Source organism: Argiope bruennichi, chromosome X1 (genome assembly GCF_947563725.1).
Source record: "Argiope bruennichi chromosome X1, qqArgBrue1.1, whole genome shotgun sequence".
Lineage (NCBI taxonomy): Eukaryota > Metazoa > Arthropoda > Arachnida > Araneae > Araneidae > Argiope > Argiope bruennichi.
The window spans coordinates 41941479-41966506 of NC_079162.1; the positions used below are offsets into that span (position 1 = coordinate 41941479).

Genomic DNA, 25028 nt, shown 5'->3' on the forward strand with positions numbered 1-25028 from the left:
AAAATTGGAAAAAAAATAACTTTGGGATGATCTGAAATTGTTTTTGGATGCATTTTCTTCAGCAACTGCTATTCTGAGCAATGTTAACCAAATTAAACAGAAATAATAACTAACTATTTTCCCACTCTTTAATTGATTAGTTAAATTGAAGGTGACCTATCTATTATATTTTAGGTACTTGATGTTTCCCTAAAACATGGTACGACACAAGAAACTGCATCTCCTTTCATTGATGAGCTGAAAAGAAATCCATTGCCATTTTCTTGGAATGACGGCAAAATTGAACACGTTTGCCCGAATCCTGATGATTCCAATGATGTCAATAACATCAAAAAGGCTATGATATCAGCACTACAAAATTCCATGAGAACTTTTGAAGCAAATCTGCATGACCGAGAGGTAAATGTTATTCCAACAGAAGTGTTTATTATGTATAAGTGTTAATAAATAGTAATATAAAGATGGATTTATATGTTTTAGGTTGATGTTTTGGGATCCTGCAACACAGAGTACATTCTTAAAGAAAACAAAAATGAAAAATTTGTGTTTACAAAGAATAAAGACATTGCTACTTGCACGGATCATCTCAAGGGGCAAACTTTGTTGTTGGCTACATTTTACGAATCGTCTGCGGTAAAATATCTTTTATAATAATATTTTTTTTAAATATATAACATAATTACGCTTTATAGTGCTTAATCTCTATCTTTAAAATTTTATGTTTCTTTTTAAATGTATCTTTTCAAAAAGTAGTATTTTATATTAGTAGTTATAATATTAAATCGAAAGGGTATTAAAATTCGAAAATTACTCACTCCTAAAACGGTTGGAATGAAGAGTTAGCAAGAGAAAGGCAATAAAAAACATTTTTTGCATTTATTATTAATCATTTAGATTTTTGCAAAAAACATATTTGCTTTGCTTCAAAACGCAATTCTTCAAATATTTTTAGTTTCTTGTAGAATATTATTTTATTTACATTAATTTTACCTTAGCACAAAAGAATTTTGGAAGAAAAGCAAATAGATTTATGACTGATGATAAAATCATTAGATTTGAATTCCTCGGAATACTTGGCTATCTTCTAAACTGAATTTTAATTTTTTCCTTGTTTAATTTATAGATTATTTTATACAATATATGGTTTTGGCACGATGTATTGAAGTAACAATTGTAATCCTAATAAAAAAATGCATGCAGATTCAACATTTAAGAAGTAAAAAACAAATACATTTTATTTTTTTTCCGTCTATGAGGATAGTTTCCTGTTCCTATAAAACGGCAAATACATGGTCAAACAATGGCGGATTTCCAATTAGGTACACTAGGTAGCTGCCTTAAAGCAGTTAACCTGAAAGGGCTGTAAGCAATATGATCAAAAAACTTTATTTTCCTTGTTGTCATATAATTAAATTTATAAATATACAAATTCATGAATCATAAAACATCAGGATAATATTATCATTTTATGACATATAATTGATTAGGTTCCTTTTTCTCTCATGACGTTATCTTAGAATATTTATAAATACTGAACCTCGGCTTCAGTAATATAGGTTGCTAACGTAGATACGGGACATTTTGAAATCAGATATATGAAGTAAATAAAAAAATTGTACAAAGTTGTTGATATAAAAACACCTGAAATAAATCATTAAAGTGTTAATAATGTTATGACATCTGAAACAAAACTGACGCTATTATTAAAATAAAGGTCTCATAATGTGTACTGTCTAGGGACATTAGGTTCTTACATCCGTTACTTGGCTCAAATGTTGTTCTCAGTATCTATCACTGTTCGAACTCCATCCCAAAAAAGTAATTTAACTAAACTAGAAATTAAAAAAAAAAAAATACTCCGGTCAAATTTCATTTCACATGTTTTTTAGGAGAAATCAACAGATTCGATAATTTTAGTGATGCATTAATCTTGTAGATTGACTAGCGAAATAGGGTATCCTCATTATATCCATGATTTTGATTTCTCAGTATAATACGGAATAAACTTTCGATGATTTTGATTTTTGAGCATTTTCTAAGTTACAATACAAGAAAGGGATTTAAATACTTTAATTCCCATATTTAAAGCTCTTGTACAGAAAGAAAAATACACAACAACGCAGATAACGAAGATTTAATTAATGACTAAATTGAAATGAAAGCGAGATTTTTCATTGCTTTCAGAAAATATGTCAATGGTTTTTAACGTGTATTTCTCTCTAGCACCGTCAACACTTACCTTTGTTATCCGGAGAAACACTCACCTGTCAACAGACAATCGAGAATGGAATAATTGAAGAAGTAGTATGTGATGAGAAAGCTGCTTTCAAACCTCTCTATAGTTACGGTTACGTCGTCGAAGCCGAGGCGAAAATCACAGTCAAGAAAATATCAGCAGAAGGCGCTTCTGCTATTAATTGTAAGTACGCCTTTTATCCTTCAACTGCTAACATTTTTTAAAATTTTTTCTGATTAAAATTTATATTATTTTTTAATTTTCAAGTACTATTTAATCTTTCAATGCACTATTTTTTTTAATTTCAAAATAAAAATTTCTGGCCTGGGAAATTTGCATATAAAAACAGAAAAATACACAAAAAATGAAAATAGAATTTAAGAAATTCTATCTGAAAAAAATCAAATCTAAAATTCTAGACTAAATTTCTTTTTTCTATTCTAAAATTCTATTCTAAAAATTCTTATTTCTGATCTAAATTTCTATTTAAAAATTTAGAACAAAATCTTTTTCTTTAAAAAAATTTCATTTTATTTTTAACAAAAACTAAATTCTCCACCAAATTTGTTACAGTATTATGAGGTTAAGGGCTGAATTTAACATTTACACTAAGTTTAAATACTTTTTAATAAATACAACAATTATATATGCAAGGATGCAATAGCGTAATATATTAAATTTATGGAATAAATATTCGTCATTTGTACAAGAAAGTCCGGTTGCATTAAATATGAATAAATATCATGAAAAAACATAACAATATAAAAAACGAAATATAATTGGTTCAGTTTAATTAAACAGTGCAAATTAGGTCTGTTAGTACGTAAATTAGGTTTGTTAAGGCATCAATAAACTTAAAATTAAACCTTGCTTTTTCATTTAATAATTAACTGCATTATACAGTGTAATAAGTACAATTATCAGTGTTATATATTTTCAGACATTCTATTTTCGAAACTTGAATAGCATAATATTCTGTAATATAAGGAAGGGAAAAAAAAGAAACACCTTCATAAAGTTATAATTCTATAGTTAAGTAAAGATGTAAAACAAAAATGCTAACCAGAGCAAACATAAGTATTATATATTACAAATATTTTTAAATAAATCTTCAAAATATATAAGAATTTATCATTATGATGATAAAACTTGTTACCAATAATATACAAATGTAATACATTATTATTACTAAAAATTTATAAAAGAAAAATATAATGTAAAACGAAAAAATACAGCTATTTTCGGAAATACATTTTCTGGTGTTAAATGAAAAAAATTATTCACTCGCTCGCCACGTGTGTAAGTAAAATAGGTCATGATAAAATAAAAAAGAAAAGAATGAATGTTATATCGTCCGTTAATCAGTTAAATAACTTCTTTGGAGATCAAGGTCATTTTCACTGACCTTTCAAGTTCAATTTAAAGTACAGATCAAATGTCAAGGATATATATTTTTGTATTTGTTGTAAATTTATCTGTTTTATGATATCTGGTCAGAGCAGATCTAGATTATCACGCAAAAGGATCATCATGAAATCATTTATCTAAACATCTTCTAAGAGAATGATTTTTTAAGCAGTTACTAACCGAATCAATGAATTAAATGAATTCTATTGTCTTGACGTACCGCAATCACTAGTAAGGAAATTAATTTTTGTAAGTATTACAAATCCTAAGGCATGATTTTATTACAAATAAAAGTGTTTTTCAAGCGCGAATATAAAAGAAATTAATTTTTATGACCTGTTTTAGGTCACAGGAGTTAATGAGATTATTTGAGTTATTTATTGTCTTCAACAACTACGCTAATTTCTATTATCTAGATATACGCTAATTTCTATTATCTAGATATACGCTAATTTCTATTATCTAGATATTCAAAACGATTGAAATACGATAAGTAATGCTTCAACAATTCATCAATTGTCTCTTAAATAATGCAAAAAAAAAACTTTCGTATAATATAGACATCTTCACTTTCAGCATACGTGAGACACACAAATATATGCTTAATTACTTAATTATTTTTTTAAATAATTTATTTTAAAAGAAATTAAATTTAATCTTCTATTGACAGTTTACTATCTTTTCATGCAGAATTTTCTGTAAAATGGAAATATTTATTTTATTTCTAACGCTAATAAATTTAATATTTTCTGCATGGTCATATTTCGGGTTTAATTCTGATTTGAGTTTCTGCGAAATACCGTATTGGTCCTCGTAACTTTAATGTGAAAAGAAATGCAATAAATCAAATGATCCCTGAAATAAATAATTAATAATCCATTATATTAAATGAATATTTTATTTCATAGTATTTATAAATATAATAAGAGATATCATGACAGCCAGTTCTAGGTTTCAAAATAGTAGCACAATGAATTCATGTTCTGATTTCTTTGAAAATCCCTCATGCCTAAAGACTTAATGCACATTAAAGAAGGTCTATGATCAAATGCTATCATACGGTTGTAAAGAAGGGTGTGGAAATTCCTAATTGCCATTTTCAGTTTCTTCTTCTTCTTTTTTTTTTTTTTTTTTTTTTTTTCTCGAAGTTTTTATGGATTAAAATTCTGAAGGCAACTTTAATCTATTCTTACGTAGTCTCTAAAAGCGTTTTTCACTATGTTAAAGAAAACTAAAAATGCATTCTATAAATTTTTCAAATTGAATATGCGAAATTAATGAATTCTGTCTCAAGATACTGTACCTGACTTTAATTTTAAAAGACTGAAGACAAATATTAAAAACACAGATCATTGCAATAAAAACTTATTTACTTTCGTATTGAGTTTATGACACTAAAACGAAGACTACGTTTTCTTTTTTCATAAAGGAATATTCTTCGAATAAAAGGAAGCAAAACGGTAAAAATTATTAGTCAAAAATGAATTATATTATAATATTTCGGAACTTCACAACACAACGAAAATCATGCATTCGGAAATTCGAAACACAAAGAAAAATCATAAAAAGCTTCATTTTTCATGGGAATAATTATGATTGATTTATTGAATTGGAAGCAAATATAAATCGTTTCGAATAATTTGAAATATAAATTTGATCAAAGCATTTATCTATATCATGTTTCGCATTATTTTGTACATTGATTGGTTCTAGATGATTACAGAATAATTTAATAATTTTGGTGTTCTTAGTTATCTATTACTATATTAACTTATCTAAAAATTAATTTACAGATGTAGCGCCATCTAGAAATTAATTTGGGAAATATTAATTTTAGATAACATTAATTTGAGAAATATTAATTTTAGATAACATTAATTTGAGAAATATTAATTTTAGATAACATTAATTTGAGAAATATTAATTTTAGATAACATTAATTTGAGAAATATTAATTTTAGATAACATTAATTTGCGAAATATTAATTTTAGATAACATTAATTTGCGAAATATTAATTTTAGATAACATTAATTTGAGAAATATTAATCTTCCTCTAAACCACTCCAAAATGAGAATGGCGCTATCACTTTTAGTGATAGTTATTTGACGAATAATTAAAAACAAAAATGAATTCAAAATTTGTATTAAAAAAATTAAATGTTTTTAACAATTTGTCAGAAAATAAAAAAAATTATCGAAAACTTGGTGATCAAAATCATAAAAGCGTAAGGCACAAAAAATAATAGAAGGATGCAAAATCATGATGAATATAATAAGAAACAAAAATTTACTAAACATACATGAAATTAAAAAATGTAATTGTGATTGAAACTTAATTGACTTAGGGGATTTTGACTGCCCCTCACGCTTCAAATTTTATTTTAAGTTCCAGAATTTCAATAAAATTATTTTCTATTTTTTAATACACTAATAAAAGCATTTTTTCATATTTATTGTTTATTTCTCTTTTTCTGTTAATGATAAATTCACTACAAATATATTACATATGGGTATTCTGTGGAAAAAGAAAGCAAATCCTTGTCAATGTTCAGCTATTTCTTCAATGATAAGAATTTAATTAAATTTTTTCTTTATCACAACGAATGTTTCAATGATAATGCTAATAATTACGTTATTTCATGTAATTATTATTCACATTTGGATGCAAGTAACTGCTTCTAATTCTATAATTCTTAAAATTTCTTCAGAACTTTTTGATATGTAATATATTACTCTTTTAAAATTGTCGAAAAAACTTCATATTCAAAATTTTATTTCATACATTTTTAAATTTATTTCATAAAAATTTATATTTAATTTTATAATCATAAAAATTTATTTTATAAAAATTTATATTTAATTTTATAATCATAAAAATTTATTTTATAAAAATTTATATTTAATTTTATAATCATAAAAATTTATTTTATAAAAATTTATATTTAATTTTATAATCATAAAAATTTATTTCATATTCGATATTTTTACATATAATAAAGAACGAGATTTCCAAGACATCTTTAAATTCCTTCTGATCTACATCTAATTTTCTTGTTCTGATGTTTATTATACTATTATACATCCTGTATAAAATGATACAGGTGACTATTGTGATTTCATGCTTTATTTCCAATATTTCAGACAGAGCACCAAAAAAAGAAAGCCTGGTTTTCAAACACAATCCCGAATCTAAGAAGAATGACAACTTAGAAGTAGAGGCCCAGAATGTTTTAAAACAAATTTGTGATAATTCTGAGGGGCTCATCAACAAAAATGCAGCTCACGCCGTCCATAAATTAGTCTACCTCATTCGGGGATTGAATGAAGGGGCTCTAGAAAGAATCTACCAATCTTTGAAGAGCAAGCAATTATGCCGCTCCAGGAAAGCACTGTGAGTAATTTCGTTTGTAATTCAGTTAGTTAATTATTTTTATCTCTAATTCAGTTTCATTTCACATATACGTTAAATTATCTCCAATTCAATCTTAGTTCACATATACATATAATGTGGTTAAATAATTCTCTGTTGAATCTAACCTTATTAAAAGAAACCAACTTGTTTACATCTAACAAAGCAGTGTGGAGAAATAAAATCCGTGCTATTTGAAAACATTTCAAGTTTGCTTAGTTTTAATCTGTGAAAATCATGTTATCAAAGAACAATCACAATTTTTGTTTCATGATAAGTAGAAACTATGTCATCAGATTGCTTTACTGTAGGGAATTAGATTATTTTAATATTTAAACATGTGTTCATAGTTTTTAGTTTGATTTTTAGCGTCTGCTATCGAAATAAAAGGTTTATTTTCTGATCGTATCTGAATAGTGTCAAAACTAATAGCATAGTCTATACTAAAAGATTACGGTCGTGAAAGCTTTAATATAGAATTCATCTGTCAGATCCTTCAAATATTTTACATAATATCACGTTCGCTTAAATCATCTATATAAAACGCTAAAGTAAGTGATACATAAATCATTTTATTTAGAAATCAGAAGTGATCAGAAATAATTTAACAGTTAATGCAAATAAATCGTTATATGAAGATTACTGACTGCTTCATCGAACGTTTTTATTGTCACACTTAATTCAAAGCTTCGGTAATAATAGAGCTGCAAAACATTATTAATAATACGGAGTGAATTCACCGTGTCTCCTAAAATTTCATTCAGTCAGAGAAACGGGGTGTAAAAGAAATAAAGAAATAAGCCATCAAACAAAAAGTTTAATCGAGCGCGCAAATAGACTTAACAGTCGCCAGATGGGTAATCGCTGTGAATTATCAATGGTTATTGATGACCATATCTTCCGAAATTATAATCTTACAAAAATGGTTTCTGTATCGTCTTAAAACACAAAAAAATTGCCTTTATAATGATATTGATTTTATTTATGTGCAATTTTTTTCTTTGTTTCTAAATTTTTTTATTAATAGATTATCTGTAACAATGTTTTTAATGTTTTGATTAAATTCAAATTCATCCTTCAAAATACTCAGACTCGCTCTTTTGCCAATGTTAAATTAAGATTTTTAAAAAATTGCTTTCTTTTAACGTTAACTTCTGAATAGGATTTTTACTTCCACCTTTGTTTCTTAGTATACACATTTTTTTTTTTTTTATTTATACCCACAGCAATTTGTAGCACGCTGATTCAATTAAATTACTGTTTTTCTGTAGAATCAAATAACTAGGTGAAATTTTTTAAAATGCATTCCATTTTAATCGTTCAACACCCAAAAAATGTCAATAATCTGGGCAAGCAAGCTGATCGCCAAAGGAGGCTAGTTTCGTTCATATCTGCTTTCGTTAGTTTCAGTTTCTATTACTGATTACCGAAATTATTTACTATTGATATTTCATTATTTTAATTGATTTTTCATCGCTAAAATTTATTTTAGAGTTATTTCATGTTATAATTTCGAAGCAATTCATAAACCTTTTAAAAGTAATTTACCAAATTTATATTCTTTTCTCTAAATTTTTTTTATTATTATTAAGGAATTATTTTTTCTTTCCAAATTTATATTTGCTCTTAAGAATAGTTTACCAAAATCAACGCCCTAATATTTCTGCCACTTGACCTAATCGGATTTACGAAAAGAGCTAGAAACTGCTTTTGTGTGAGAATTTTTCGTATCTTAATTTTCCTTGTTCGTTGTTTTTATCTCCTTCACAGGTCTAAGTAGCTAAATATTTCACTATATTTATTCTTAATATTATAACTCTTAACACTATCAATGTTTTATGACAACTGATTTTGATATTTTATGTTTTCTAATGTGTTTATTGTTTAATTAGGTTGATTATTCTTATTCGTATTCTCCATTACTTAACAAAGCAGTAAAAGTGGTTTTTGTTTATTTTGTGTGTTTATTCTTAACTAGAGAGTCTGATTAAAACTTTTCTTCTATTGTCAGAACAATTTATTTGGATGCTTTGAAGGCAGCATCCTCTGGAGGCTCAATAGCATTATTTTCAAAGCTTGTGGAAAATGGGGAAGTTCGAAAAACCGATGCATTTCTGTGGATGACACTTCTACCATTTACATCGTACGTGGAAGAAGAATCTGTTGCTGCTACTCTTGTAAGCAAACTATTTTTATTTTACTAATTCAAAAATTTTCTGTATTAAATAATTATATTTAATATAGAATTATATTTAATATTTCTATATAAATAATTTCTGTATTAATAATTTCAATATTAAATAAACTTAATATGAACTAAAACAGATGATTTAAATTAAAGTTAACTGTATTTTAATCATAATAAATTTTCAGAGTATAGTTTGAAGGCAATGATTCCAGCTCTCATTGAGATTACTATCTAAAATATTAATTCGCTTTATTTCCAAATAGTAAAATTTAATAATGTTATTAATTAATTTCATTAATAATAGCCACTCAAAAATTGTGGTTAATATCATCAACAATTTTATCTGAAAAATTTATCACTGGAAAATAATTTCTTAAATCCAAGAACCTTACCTAATCATGAATATTTAACAAAATCTATAAGAAATAAATAATTGAATAACCTTCCATTCTTTTAAATATATAACCTAATTATACCTACATAGTACATACCTACATAGTATTTATATAAAAATACAATTCTTTGATAACCTCTTCCAAACTAAATATTTAATGAAAACCAAAGATTAAATGATGAATTAATTATTTACTGAACTTCATAATTTCCGAGTGTCAGTATATGTATTCATGTTCCATGGAATTTCCAATATGCTAATTACCTGCTTACTCCCTAATTTTTCTAAATTTTTAAAATATTATATAATCGTTTATTCGGTTTAAAAAAAACATATAATAATATTTAAACTGAAATATAATTTTCTTCTTATTTTATTTTTTCACAATATTTAATTATAGCCTTTACTGAGGAAAGATACTGCAAGACGACAGGCTCTGTTGGGTGTATCTGCCATGGCTTACAAATATTGCACAACTCGAAGCAACTGTGAAGATTCGAATGCAGTCAAATCTGTCTCCTCTAGTCTAAAACAGTTTTTAGGTGATAAGTGCCAGACAACAAATAAAGAAGAAGAAACACAGGTATCATTCTCATAGTTATTTTCTAAGTTTATTTGTGCAGTTTTTCGTAATTAAAAATAAATAGAACAAGTTCACATTAGTTATTTTTGCAAGGTTTTAATTATTAGCTGAAGTACCCCAATAGTAAGAAAATTTTTACGCAGTTTTTTATGAAATATTTAATGTACGATAAATAATACTGAATATTTTGCTACTTTTTAAAGCACAAAGTTTTTCAAGCTAAATTAAATGGTTTGCCATTAGATATTAGCTAAAACGATGTTACGATTCCAAAAAAGATGGTGTACTAGAGCGCAAGTTATACTATAATACTTATATTGCCCTTTGATAATATGTAATGCTGTCCGTAACATTTTGCATTGCTTTTTAGTGTGATGCTTCCCAAGCTAAATTACAGAACAAAAATTTTATTTTCCACTTAAATTTCCAAAATTTTAATTTCTGCTTATGAACATTTAATAATATGAAAGAAATCTGCAATTTGTTTTATGCATGCGCTCAGCTTTCAAAATTCAACATCTGCTCTTAAATCATTTTTTTTCTTTCATTGGCAAACAGATACAAAACAATATATTTGCTTTTGTTTACAATACCTTTCAAATTCAACAGAATGAATTTTGTGATAAGTTGCAAATATTTTCACAGAAAAATTGTGATGACGCAACACCTTCTTTTATTAGTTAGGTAGGAAAAAACTAAGCCACCTTGATTTAGGAAACTATTACTATTTAGTTAAAATTTACTTATGAAATTACTTCTCTACTTCAAGTCAAAATTGTAACAAATGTATAAATAAATTAATTAATGAGTGAAATTTAATTTTAACCACAAGAAATGTAAGTAATTCAGTTATGCATGATTCATTAGTGAAAGGTTAAGAATGGCGAAACGAGTAAGTAAAAAAAAAAACGCGTTTTAAGGAAAAAATTCCTTCAAATGGCATTTATGAAAACAAGATTCTTTTCATACTGAATGATGAATGAAGATTTCATGATGAATGAAGCCATATATTTTCAGATCATTACGGCTCTGAAAGCATTTGGAAATCTGGGATACGTTGGAGAAAGTGCTGAAAGTATTTTTGAATGTGCAGCTCTCACCTCTAACCAGCTCCCTATAAGAATAGCAGCCATTCAAGCATTTAGACGAACTCCTTGCACCGAATCGGTAAGCCATCATCATTTTGTATATGTAGCATTTATAGATAACATCCTGTATAGGTAGCATTTAGTATGTGTCGAAGAACTCACATATAAAATTGACATAATATCTTGAGAATTCATATAATAATATATCGGTATTATGTGACTGTTCATAAGTTACATGGTGACAAAATTAAAATTGCATGTTAAATCGCAACAAAAATAAAATCTTCACCTGTTTTTAAACACTGAACGACGTTTTACTATTTACCTTAGATTATCATTGTTAATTAAAGATAAGAGTGGTGGATACGGCATAATTAATAAGTAATGAGGACACTCTATAAGATTACACATGGATTCTGAGCATGTGTTTTACGTTCTTGCTATTTGAGTCGAGTTGAATGAGCATTAAAGGCACATCACGTAAAACTTTCCAAGCTAGCGTTTTTTACGTTAGTTCAAAATTTTCTCTTTACAAAATTAAAAACATGAAATATTTTGACGGATTCCACAATATGAATCAACATTGATACGCGTGTTACTTGACATGATACTAACAAAGCTTCATTAATTAATTCTTATTACTCACATTATATGCATTGAAGTGTTATCATTCGTATATTTTTCATTAATTTAGATGCGAAATAAAATGATACTTGCATTGAGGAAGGTCAACAAAATAATTATAAAACGATATATATAGCTAGGAAAATGAGTGAAAATCGCCAAAATAAAGAAGAGATCCATATAACGAGAAAAATCAAGGTAGAAAAATGGCTGGATTAGTTCGTAAAATTACTCCCGGGTAATTGTATCTATAATTACAGATGAATTGACAGAGATAAAATAAGCTGATATTTAAGGCACAAACTTTCCTTGTTTTTATATTATTCGTGATTGTTATAATGCTCCGCTTTCTATCTAGTTTCAAGTGAATATCTCATTTACTATAGTTAGGTTGAGTTAGGTTTGAACAGTGCAAATAAAAAACCGATGGCACACGAAGGGATTATTGTTTCTAAAATTGAAGAAATAAAAGTAACGACCCAATTAATTAATCAGTGAATGCCTGTGTTTTATGCCAAAGATTAATAAGAATTTTATGTGAAATATTAAATGGTTGATTTTAATTGCAAATTTATTGCAATAGTAATTTGCGTTCCATTATTTAGTAATCATTGAATTAAATTCTATAATTTTGTTAAATTTTAGAATTAGTTACAAAATGTATGTCATGACAATTTGAATAATTTTATCCCATTTTTTTTATCCCAGATTGCAGCCAAACTTCTAGAAACATACAAAGACAAGAATGAAGAAGACGAAGTTAGAATTGCTGCTTTGATATCTTTGTCTAAATGCGCAACCGAAGAGATAATAAGACAAGTTCTGGAATCATATAACTCAGAAACCAGTAAACAAGGTACAGTCTTGCCATCTAAAAGTTTTATAAAAAAAATTTTAATGCATTGATTCATTCGTGTGCATTTTCGGAAGATCTATTTAAAGTATCTAAATATTGACCGAATCCTCTCGAGCTGAATTTAACGTATTTTATTTTGGTTTGAAAATTCGATATTTAAATTAAAATTCAACATCTTTCCTTTTTTTTATTTTTCAAATGCGTAGTGATTAATTGGGAATACTTTCGATCAACTGGATACAATTTATATTTTTAACTATAATAAAGAAATCAAAATTTAGATTTTAATAAATCCCCTTTACCTTTCATCCTTTGTAATTAAGCTTTCTATCACAAGTACCAGCAGCTAAGAAATCGACTTATCAATAACAAAGATAATAACTTCGGTGTGTATAATATGTACTCAGATAAAACGCATTTTTATGAGCTACAAAAATCGACAATCAGTTTATTTTTATATTGAGTCAATTTGAAAAATAGAAAACTATCATTTTCAAGTCATTTTGAACTCAAATGGAAATGAATACCACAAAATTCACATCCGCAACTTGTTAACAAACGTTATTACTGGCATTCCATCGTTTCAAGAAGTATATTTTAAAAAATGTTTCATAAACTTATTCTAATAATTTTTACTCAATTTCATAATCATATTAATGGGTGAAGTATAGTGAAAACCACACTATACTTTCGAGCTCGAAATACATTTGCTTAGAAAAAGTTGAAATAGGAATTGATTTAATTCTTTGAAGAAACACATACAAAGTAAAAACAAATTCCTATAACGATAATCGTAATCTTTCTCTTATATGAATGATTAGATTATCTGATAATACCGTATTTATTTACTTTTGAACAAAAATAGCTAAAGTTTTAGAAAGAATAAATAACTTTTCACGTAACTACTTAAAATGTAAACCTAAGGATATCTAACGGTTATTTTTATATTTATTATTATTATGGTGCGATAAAAAATATTATTCAAATGGAATGGATAAATGTTGTTATGAAATTATGAAGAAACTGTTTTTTTTTAGATATGTTTAATTTTTAAATTACACTTGGAGAAAGTAAAAGTTGTCGAGTTTTCACAATTTTAAACATTAAAAGATTAAAAACTTTATAATCAAGCACAGTTCTCGAGCAATATATGCCACAGAATTGATTCTTTCGAATTAATTCTTCTATGCCTAATTTTGTTCAAAATACTTTGCACAGAATACTTTTGGAATATTTTAGTCCAGTATAAACATAAAAAATACTTTAATTAAAAATTTGGAAACTTGGCTATCATTTTTACGAATGTTGCGAATTTAGTATTTAACAAAAGTTTGCAGTTCAAATTCATAACTATTCTATGATGAGGAATTTCGTATTAATTTTGAAATAAATAAATGATTTGGAAAAATAAATATTGATAAAAATTAGTATCGAGTTTCATTCGTTTTACATTCAGCTTTCCGGTAACTTTATATATATATTTTGCAGCAAGTGATGACATTCTTCATGTTTAACTAATTATGAACGCTCTTAGATTGCCGAGTAATAATATATTTTTTCTCTGAGATTTTGATTTTTAATTCTAATGTTGAAGATTTGAAATGTAATATTTTAAAATAGTATTTTTTGGATTCTTGGTCAGGTTATTTTTGCCCTCGTATTCTTTTTTTAAATATATTAAATTTGAATATTAATATACACTATTCAGAACTAGGGGGCAGATTTTTAGTTATATATATATATATATATATATATATATATATATATATATATACATTATAATAATTTCTTTAAATGCTTTATAAACTATATTCTTATTCATACAGTTGTTTTTAGAGAATCAATTGCATATAAATGCTTCGTTTTTCACATTTGAATTCGTATTTTTAGTTGAAGTATTTACATGGAGCCTTCTGGAAAACTTGAAATCTTCATCTCATCCTGTGAGAGAAAGACTGGGAGAATATTTGTGGCTGGAAGACATCAAAGTTCCTGACTCAACAGATTTAACGAAATTTTCCAGAAATTTCGATGTGTCTTTCTTTTCAGAAATTTTTAATCTCGGACACGATATCGAAGCTAATATTATTCATTCAAAGAATTCTTTCCTCCCACGCTCAGCGGATCTTGACTTCAAATCAAATATTTTTGGAAATCAACTAGATTTGTTGCAGGTAAAGCAATAATGTGTAATGATAGAAATTTATAATATAAATTATACAAATATAATTTAATTAGTAAATATAAATTATACAAATATAATTTAATTTAAAACAATTTTTCGAAAAATGTTTTAGCATAGAGTACGAAAATTAATTATTTTTATTTTAATAGTTTTCTACCTTTTATTTTTAATTTATTAATCTTTATTGCAAATATAACGGAATTTTGAATTAAATATTTCCTCTTTTTCGCTACTATAGGGTCCGACTGGTATGAAATCCAAATTTAATTTATTTAATAGAATAATTGTTAATTAAGGGGTACATCATCAGGAAGGAACATTAGAAAGCGAAACATTATAAAATTTATATATGTAAGCACGTGAAACATTGTAAATTAATTAAAACAATGTCACAACATATAAATGTATAATTTTATATTTATATGTCCAAAATGTGCCAGACAGAGGTTTAAAAAATTTCTTTCAGTTTCTGTAATTTAATCGAAATTATAAATTTTGAATATAAATACTATCACTAAATATATTTTAGAGAAAGTATACTGACAAACATTATTTTCCATGAATTGAAATACCATCCTTATTTCCATAATAATCTGATTATCACTGAAAAAAATTTAAGCTACAAAACAAGTAATTGTTGAGTTACTTCCCTGGAACAAGATTAAAACAATGATGTCAACTTATCCATAGAACAGAAGGAAATAAGTTTGTGCATTTTAATTTTGGAATCGATCGCACCATTTGTGGCAAGAAGAGAGCGCATATAGATATTAGATATTAATTAATGTAATGAAAATAGATTCTATTGCATAGATTATAGAAAATGCTATCACTCAAAGAAATTAATGATCGGATTCCAATTATTTGTATAAAAGATTAACACTTATATGCCCGTGGCAAAGAACTCCTTTTTCCAAATCTATTTAATGAATGTAAATCTTAAATAATGTAATATGCTTTTTTATTTCGAATATATGAGGAAATGCTATTAAAGTAACCTCCACTCAATGGATTTTAAGTATCTTATATGGCATCAATATGAGTCTTTTTCAGGTGATAGGATGCCTTCTAAATATTTTTTTATTATTTATATTTGGAATTTGATTATAACTACATTTTTTTATTATTGTATTTCGTTAAACTGCAGTTTTTTTAAAAAAAAAAAATTTTTAAATCTCTAACGTTTTTTTCATGTATGCATAGTTTTTTTACAAAAAATTTTTCTAAGTACCTTATAATATACTAAAGAAAACCGAAAGTGGTAATATTTATTTTTTTATTGTTAGAGATAGAAAAATTCAAAATCACATTAATTTTGACTTTAATTTAAAATAAACTAATGCACATCTTAGAGTTAATTGTATAAATAATTCTACAAAACATGCATTTCAGAACTCTCCTAAAAATTCATATCCCTTTTTCAATTGTTAAAAAAACTTTACGATTTCAAAAAAAAAAAAAAATAGGATATGAATGAAAATACAATATGACCAATTTAAAGCGATCGTAGCGTGATCTAAAATCTGCAAAATAGTCCGTAACTTTTACAAAATGTAACTTATTTTCAACTAATTACCATAAAAAACTGTCACCCACAGTTCTGCTACCGACTTAAATTCAGAAAATGCGCAAAAATATTTAATCTTTTATCTCAGTTATTTTAAGTCTTAGACTGAACATGAATAAAGACGAACAAAACTCTAATTTGAAAGTTTCCTTCTTTTAAAGAAAACATTTCGTATAGAAAATATGGCGAAATTGAAGAATAACATCCTAAAATTTTTTTTAATGAATAAGTTAAAAGATTTCAATAATTGTATCATGAATTTCAATACTTATCTAGCTCTCTTCCAAAGAGGACACAAAAAAAAAATGTGTGCGACAATTTTGTTTCTTCTAGGGTCATGGCCAAAAATTGTTCATCAACTTAATAAAAAATAGCCATGCAACTTGAAATTTTGCAGGTATACTTAAAATGAATCAAGATATCGTATGAGCCCTTAAAAGCTTTGTCGATATTTTGACGCATTTTACGATACCAAGTCGCCTTCAAATACTTTTTTCCTTAGTTAACCATAAAGGCACGGATGAATAATTATGACATATATTACTATCGGCAATTAATGGTTTTCCAGACAGAACCTTCAACACACTATTTATTTCAGATTCATCTGCCAACTTAAAACGCTCACGAAACGTTTGCAGGATAATTAATTTAAACATCAGTCAGTAGTCTTAACTAATGCCATGTTTATTCAATACGCACTTAATTTATGGTCTAATATCTAAACTATCAATCCCTCGAATCGTTCCGAAAGTTGCTATTTTTGGTATAATTACTAGCATAAAATATTTTGTTTATGTTATTTTTTCAGATACCTGAAAATAAAACACTTCAGAGGTTTTATAGGTTTTTATAAACTTTTTTCCTCTCTTATCAGCGAAATTAAAAAGGCACTTTTTTTCTCTTATTTTAGGTTGGTGGAAGAGTAGAAGACTTGGAACACACGCTAGAAAAATTATTTGGACCTCGAGGCTTGATGCCAAATCTCGAAATTAATGACGTTTTGAATCTGATTCCGGAAAACCTACGAAAGCGAGGCAGAAGATCCGCTGAGTCATATAAGTCAAAATTAGAATCTTTGGGTGAAAGAGTAAGTAATGTGTTAAAAATGATATTTATGAGGAAAACTTTCGACTTCAAGGAATCAACTGCTATATTGAATAGAGAACTCTATGAAAGGAATAAAAACAAGAAAAGTCGCAAATAAAAGGCCCTTTAAATTTCTAAAATGATACATTTTTGGAGATATTATGTTCGATTCTGTAAATTAATAACAATTAAGTAATTATAAGAATGTATCCTTATTTTCTAAAGGAAGGAGATTTCTTCTTGAAACTTTCTCGTTTACTCACTAATAAAGGTGTTATTCCCTCTCCTCGCATAAAAATTATAGACTACGAGCAAAGCCGTGAATGCCACGAGTACTCAGAATCTTATTTTCAGAGTACCTCGCATGAGACTTTTGTGTTTTGTAATACAGTAAACAAAAACCATATATGCATTTTGGAGGCCGTTTTTTTCTTCTGATTGGAACCAAAATATGATACAGAACTACAATTTCAGAAAGAATATCATATACTAAATTTCATTTATTTAAATTATGTTTTTCAGATACCACTTTTACATGTGGGCAAAATTACAGACCAGCAGACAGCTAACCCTCTGATAAACTTGATTCAAAATTTGATAAGAATCCGGATTTTAGATGCTAAAATGGTGAAATTTTTGGCTTTTTTTTTCTTTTATTCAAGTATTCGCGTTTTTTAAGCTATCCCATTTACATGCATGCGAAAGTACAAATTAAAAGTACAATTAAAGTACCTGAAAGTAAAGATAATTCAATCTTGTCAGGTTTAATTATAAATTTGATATGTATTTACACTTTGGAATGTAAATCCGTGTAGCAAATTTTATTTATCTAACTTTTTACTTTTTGTAGTTTCTGGTTCACTTGTACTCAGACAGACGGACAGACAGGATTTTTGTGAATGGATTTCGTTCAAAATTTAATAGAAATCTATACATTTGGTGTAAAGAAGACATACCAAATTCTATTTTTCTATCTCAAACTATTTTTAGTCTGTCGTATTACAGACAGATAAAGTAATTCCAAAAATATGTTTTTCGAACTCTGTCAGGTCTATAATGTGGAGATTCGTCAAAATATCGAATTCGAATTTTTTGTCGATTGAAACACTTTCTCTTTGTATGCTTCTTATACGAGAAAATAAACATTCTCGCTTATCAATTGATCAAAAATGCATACATGTTTTCTTTTATAACTGAGATCGTTCTTTATAGATAGAAAGAGCATCCAAAAAGGGATCATTGAAATAAAATAAAACCTAGTTAAAAATGAAAAGAACCAGAAATGATAAACTGAGATGTTAATCAAGTTCTTTCACCCCCATCCCCGTGTCTCTTCACATTTCGTTACCGTGAAATGAGATGCCACATTCTATTTTGGGTATGCGTTGCCGTTTTTATTCCAAAGAACATTTGCCGCCTTAATAGATTCTACGTAATTCTTCATTCGAATTAGAATTTCTATGTACTTATTTGAGTTAACAAGTTTCAAAATATGCTAATGGATACATTTTTATTTCATTTGTATGACATTCGAACAAATACCTTCACCTAACCCCCCTCCCCGAAAAAAACTGCCTCCCAAAATTGATAAAACTAAAATTGTATTCACATTTCTCTTTGTTTGTTATTACCCGCTTTAGAGAATGTTCATGTCATGCAAAAATTAGCATTTGTTAAAAAATGAAATTTGAAGGCAAAAACTCGGAAATAAACAGAGATGAGAATGTTGAGCAAAACATAAAGCATAAACGGTTATTAAATTCCAAAAAAAATGAGAATTTCAGCTTATAATTTCATTAGATTATGGATGAAATTTAAGTTAATAAATTTTTTGTACCGTAATTGCATAGTTTTGGGAAACGTCTTGCTCGTATTTTATGGAAATTAATTTCTTGCCTGAAATTTATCAAATTTTTAAAATATTTTTTTAATTTGGTTATAGGAAGAAATATCTTGAACCAACAATCTCACTTTATAAATTATGATTAAACTCGCTTAAAAAAGAAGCAACAATGTAAATGAAAATGTGATTATTCTTTAAGGGTTCTATCTCATTCTTCAATTTTTTAAAAAAATTTAAATACTGATAATTTGTACATTTGGGCCAAGGATTTTTATCGCTCATTTTTTTTATGTTAAACATTCATTTAATTTATATTTAAAAATTGATATTTACCAGCAACTACTTTTTGAGTGTAAACCGACTGCTTGTTGCTACTAAATGAAAGTTAATTTCATAAATTTAAAATATTTCGCATGTTTAATAGTTTTGTACAAAATGTATATGATAAAATTCCTATTTTAATGCGAGATTTTAGATGAAGCATACATAGTAACAATATTCCATTCATAATCTTTAAGGCTATTATTAATGAATGAAAGCGTCTACTTTATTATAAGCACGAAATTTTTCCATGGTTTAAATTCCATCATAACTATTTCTTAAGAAAATTAAAATTTCTTACTGAGTACAAGAATTATGAATCACTTGAAAACAAGTTTATTCCCATATTTATTAAGGCTTTAATTCGTCCTCTTAAAAAAATAAAAATAATAATAATTAATATATTTAATATTATTTGTTTTTTGCAGCTGGGCTACAGCAGAGGAAAAACTCCTCATGGCTCTGCATATATTCGAGTACTTGGCCATGAGTTAGGTTGGGTTAATCTGCATAAAGATGTTATATCCAAAAGATTTGAAGATTTTAATATTGAAGAACTTGTAAGAGAGGTAAGAATATATTTATGTGTAAATTATCTTCTGGGAAATGAGATTTCCTGATCCAGTTCTCATTTTTTATTTAATTAATTATACACACGCTCTATAAAACTGCTCACTTCAGTATTTTCTCACGCTCCGAGTGAAGGGATAAAAATCTTTAATGCTTAGAACATTCTTTTGAAAATACCTAAAATTCCCTTGCCTAAATCGACAAGTGTCAAAGAAATCCCTATCAGAATTTAATAGTAAAACCACGGGAGAGAAAAATTTTCGTCTCTTTTGCACTAGTATTGCAATGTAAACGGACGTTAGTTTTATAATAGCTTCTTGTACATAAAATGCTTCCCGTAATGGAATAAATCGAAGTTATAAAATTTTAAAATATTTCTTCCATTCGGCCATGCAACTGCTAAAATATTTTTACATATATATAAATCACATTTTTAACCTTATTCGTTAACTTTAAGTATTGTAACATTTATCGAATAAAATTTTAACATTTTTACTTCAATTAAATAGTTATTAATTTTAACTGAAGAATTTTAATAAAGAATTCGAGCTCGAAATTTGTCTTCCAGCTCTTTTTCCTGTTTTCTTTATTACTTTTTAAAGAGTCATAGAATTGCAGCGGTGAAATAAAATAATAGTGAAGTGCACAGTTATAATAACTTTTTATGAAGAATATGAAGGATTTCATTATATAACTAATATAAAAATCAGTATAATCATATTCTATTTCCTAGTATTATTAAAAATTACTTTAAATATGGAAAGGAGAATATAAAAGCTGGTCTTCTTGTTTTGCTTCGATAAAGAGATCAAATTCTTTATTCCTTGGTCGAAAGAACCCGGGTCCAATTTTATTCCATTACTAAGAGTTCTTTGTAAGAGTCATGACCAGCTGTCCAATGAAATCCAACGAATCCAATGAAAAAAGCGACAAGCAGTGAAAAGAAGACATAGGAATATCGTTTGAAAATTTGTATATAACTCTCTAAGGCAATTTTTTAAAGAAAATATTTTTTTATTTTCATTACTTAGAGATCATCATAGAAAAATAAGATCCCACACATATCAGAAAATAAAGTGAAGCCTGGGTTCGAGTGATTAAAAAATAATTATTTTTAGAATGTTGATAAATTAAAATTGTTACATATTAAAGCTTTAAAATGGGAAAAATCTCGTAATAATAATCAGGAAACTTGACTTTTTAAAAAATAATTTGATAAAGGCAAATTCAGATAGATTTTATATCTTTGCCAATGAAATAAATCTAAACTCAAGTTAGTCGCGCAATTATCATTTTGGAATCCACTTCTCTTCCTGTCAGAGAAAATGAGCATTCGTCACAACACAACATAAAACAATTTATAATTAGATGTCCAAAGATCAGCATGGTTATATTTACCACGTATCTATGCCATCACGTAAATTGAATCTATTTTAAAATTTCTTACTGACAGTGTCTTTTAGCAATTTATATTCATTCAAAAATTTCGTTTTCAAGAATATATTAAAATAAGTAATCCTGTGTACTTCCACATTCTCATAATATTGGTATTTTTGTCACAATAATAACTGATATATCTTTACTTTTATAATTTTATATATAGACTTCACTTTTATACGTTTAGGTTTTTATTTTTATAATTTACGTTTATTCTACATACATTAGTATTTACATAATTGTATTTAGATCTTCTAAAGAGAAATACAGCGAATTACATGTTTATCACTGTTAAAAATAGCAGAAAAGTAAAAACATCTCAAAATGATTATCATGAACTACTTTTTTCTGTGGAAAACAAATTTAACATGTAAATTAATTTGTTGAGATTTCTCTCAAAATTTCTTTACTTTTTTTTTCTTTGTTTGTTTTCACCAATTCTATGATTATAGACAAAATTTAAAAATCGATGTTATTAATATTAAATCTTGTTTTTATATTTGAAAAAAAACGCTAATCCATCTGTAAAAAGTAGAAAAATAAAAAAATAATTCTTTAAAGAAGAAACCTCAACGAAAACAAAAAATTAATATGAAATTCCACGTAAGAAAATTTTAATGTTGCGTGTTTGATGTATTCAATTCTAGATAGTTCGAACGAAGGAGATTGATGTGGCCAAGAATTTGTTGTATCTGGATGTTTCAATTTTGTTCCCAAGTGTGACAGGAAGAGCTTACAAGCTTGCTGGCAATGCCAGCTTGACTCTTGGTTTAAAAACTAATGGAAAAATTGAGCTCCACAAGAATTCAAAAATTCTTCCTCTATCGGGAATATTGCTAGAAGGAATTGCTCAGCCAAGGTGACTCTTTTTATTCTCTATTAAATTAACTTCAATTGAAATATTTACTCTTTTTCAACAAATGTTGAGCAAATCTATATAATGAATATAAGAAATGCTGGAAAATGATCGGATAATTGAAGAGTTATTTAAATAATAGTTGAAGAAGTCATTTTTGTTATCGCAAACGCATATATTTACAATATAAACAAACACAAAAAGTACTACATGACTAAATACAGTATATCGTGAATACAAGACAAAACAATTAAAAAATATTTTTTTTAAACATTTTTTATGTACAAAGATATATCTTCTTTAGTCGCAAGTTGTGTCATATGGGTACGTTTTTGATGAAAATTATCCAACAATAATTAATTTTGAAACGATTTTTAACTAATATATATATATATATATATATATATATATATATATATATATATATATATATATATATATATATATATATATATATATATATATATATATATATATATATATATATATAAACAGAGAGAGAGAGAGAGAAATAGAGCGAGAGACAGTTTAATATTAAATATTAAGATTAATATAATCCTTAATTTAATAAGTAGAGAAAGATAAACCGAACATAATTGTGGCCTTATGAATCAATGTATAATATCTTGTTTAGTTAAATCCTTCATATATATGTTTCATATTATTGCTTACGGTATAGATCCAAATTAATGCCATACTACTGGTATTTTCAGAATGTTACTGCGTTTTAAAATTATAAACTGGTGCCTTAACGAAGCGGTTAACTGCTGCCAAACGGCATTTGGCCTGAGAGAATTTTATATAACTACAAATATTTTAGAATTAATCAATTACTAATTAATTTAAATATTTTAATTCTAATTATTGCCTTTTTATACTATAAAATTTATATAAAAAATCCAATAACAATTACACTCTAAAATTAAAATCACTATCGTTTACATTTTTTTATGGATATTAAAAACCTTTGCCGTTTGTTGTTAAAAAAATTATATTTACTTTAAGGAATTTATTATCTTTTATTATATTATAAAATTTAACAAAATTTTGTTTCCTCGGTCTATTTATATTAAAAGCAAAGAAACCTTTAATGCGAAAGAAAAAGAAAAATTGTTCTTTATAAATGATTAATTCGAAAAATACTTATTCTAAATAATAAATTCAAGGCGGGAAAATAATAAAACTTTATGGGATTTCAAAGCACAAGGCAATCAAATGTCACTTATCGCTTATATAAAAGGCAATTGTTTTCAAACTTCCAGTAGATGAATATTGAGATCCGAATATTTTATTTTTAAAAAAAAATATTTGCCTTTTTTCAGCATTTTGTTAGATTCATCTGCATCATTCACCATTCATTCAGAAAACTATGAACCAGGAGTTAGAGCCGAAACAACCTTGAGTGCTGGTCTTGATATTAATGGCAAATTTGAGTTTAAAGATTTCAAGTTATTACACATCAAACTCAGCAGAAGACAAGAGCGTCAAGAATTACTGAGTTTAAAGTATGAATTTTCATATATTCTTGTGACTTTTAAAAAAAATTTTGATACATTAGCTTATCTATACGGCTTATATTTTTTATTCCTTCAGGCGCACACTATACTCAATAAACCAAAACGGTGTCAGAGAAATACCCAAACCACAGTCTTATAATTTGAACTATTGCACAAAATATGTTCAATATATCTTGGGAGCTCGCTACTGCGTATCAGCAACAATTCCACATATCTACAATGACCAAGGAAAACCAAAAATCCCGTTTGTGCGAGCCATGGAGGCCTCAGTTGTGGTGGAACAAGTTGATAAAAGCATGGATGGATACGAACTTTTCCTGCAGTTGCCTGACTTTTCGGTAAACTAAATTTATTTTTACGTAATTACATTATGTATTACTAGATTAATCATCCTGTAGATTATGCAAAAAATATTTAGAAGTAATTATGTATCTGGAATTAATGCCGTTGTATGGAATTCAGATTCACTTTACAAACTGCATATAGCCTATTAAACCAAACTGAAATATCAATTCGTTATACTAAGAATTACTTTAATACAATAATTATTTTGGTTGAATAATTGAGAGTTTTGATTTTTTTTTCTATTTTGCTTTGCAAATAGAATTATCGTTATTATCTTTATAATGTAGGACTTAAAACGTAATTGATTCTGTTTCTAAAATCTATCTAAATGAAAAAATCTAAAATTGAAAACCAAATTCATATAAAAATCGACATGAAGTTAGAAATGGAAAGGCATGTATTTTCGAACTGAGAGTTTAGGATAATTAATTTTTTAAAGTGAGGATTTATTCTTCTTGCTTGCAATTCACTAGAACTTAAGATTTATTTTCATAAAGAAAAACTGCAGTTGCTC

At 26.7% G+C, this 25028-nt stretch overlaps 1 protein-coding gene across 2 annotated transcripts in view; it reads left to right on the top strand.

Annotated features, from left to right (window-relative positions):
• The window catches only part of LOC129959427 (apolipophorins-like), a 66726-nt gene that overhangs the window by 10221 nt on the left and 31477 nt on the right, over positions 1–25028 (top strand). For both annotated transcript variants that reach the window (XM_056072252.1, XM_056072253.1), the window contains exons 4-17: positions 175–399; positions 481–633; positions 2224–2419; positions 6787–7036; positions 9066–9231; positions 10037–10219; positions 11237–11386; positions 12640–12787; positions 14678–14961; positions 17450–17626; positions 20218–20358; positions 22444–22655; positions 23975–24157; positions 24246–24507. In XM_056072252.1, coding sequence (XP_055928227.1) covers positions 175–399; positions 481–633; positions 2224–2419; positions 6787–7036; positions 9066–9231; positions 10037–10219; positions 11237–11386; positions 12640–12787; positions 14678–14961; positions 17450–17626; positions 20218–20358; positions 22444–22655; positions 23975–24157; positions 24246–24507 — 2730 coding nt within the window. The remainder of the gene's footprint in view (positions 1–174; positions 400–480; positions 634–2223; positions 2420–6786; positions 7037–9065; positions 9232–10036; positions 10220–11236; positions 11387–12639; positions 12788–14677; positions 14962–17449; positions 17627–20217; positions 20359–22443; positions 22656–23974; positions 24158–24245; positions 24508–25028) is intronic.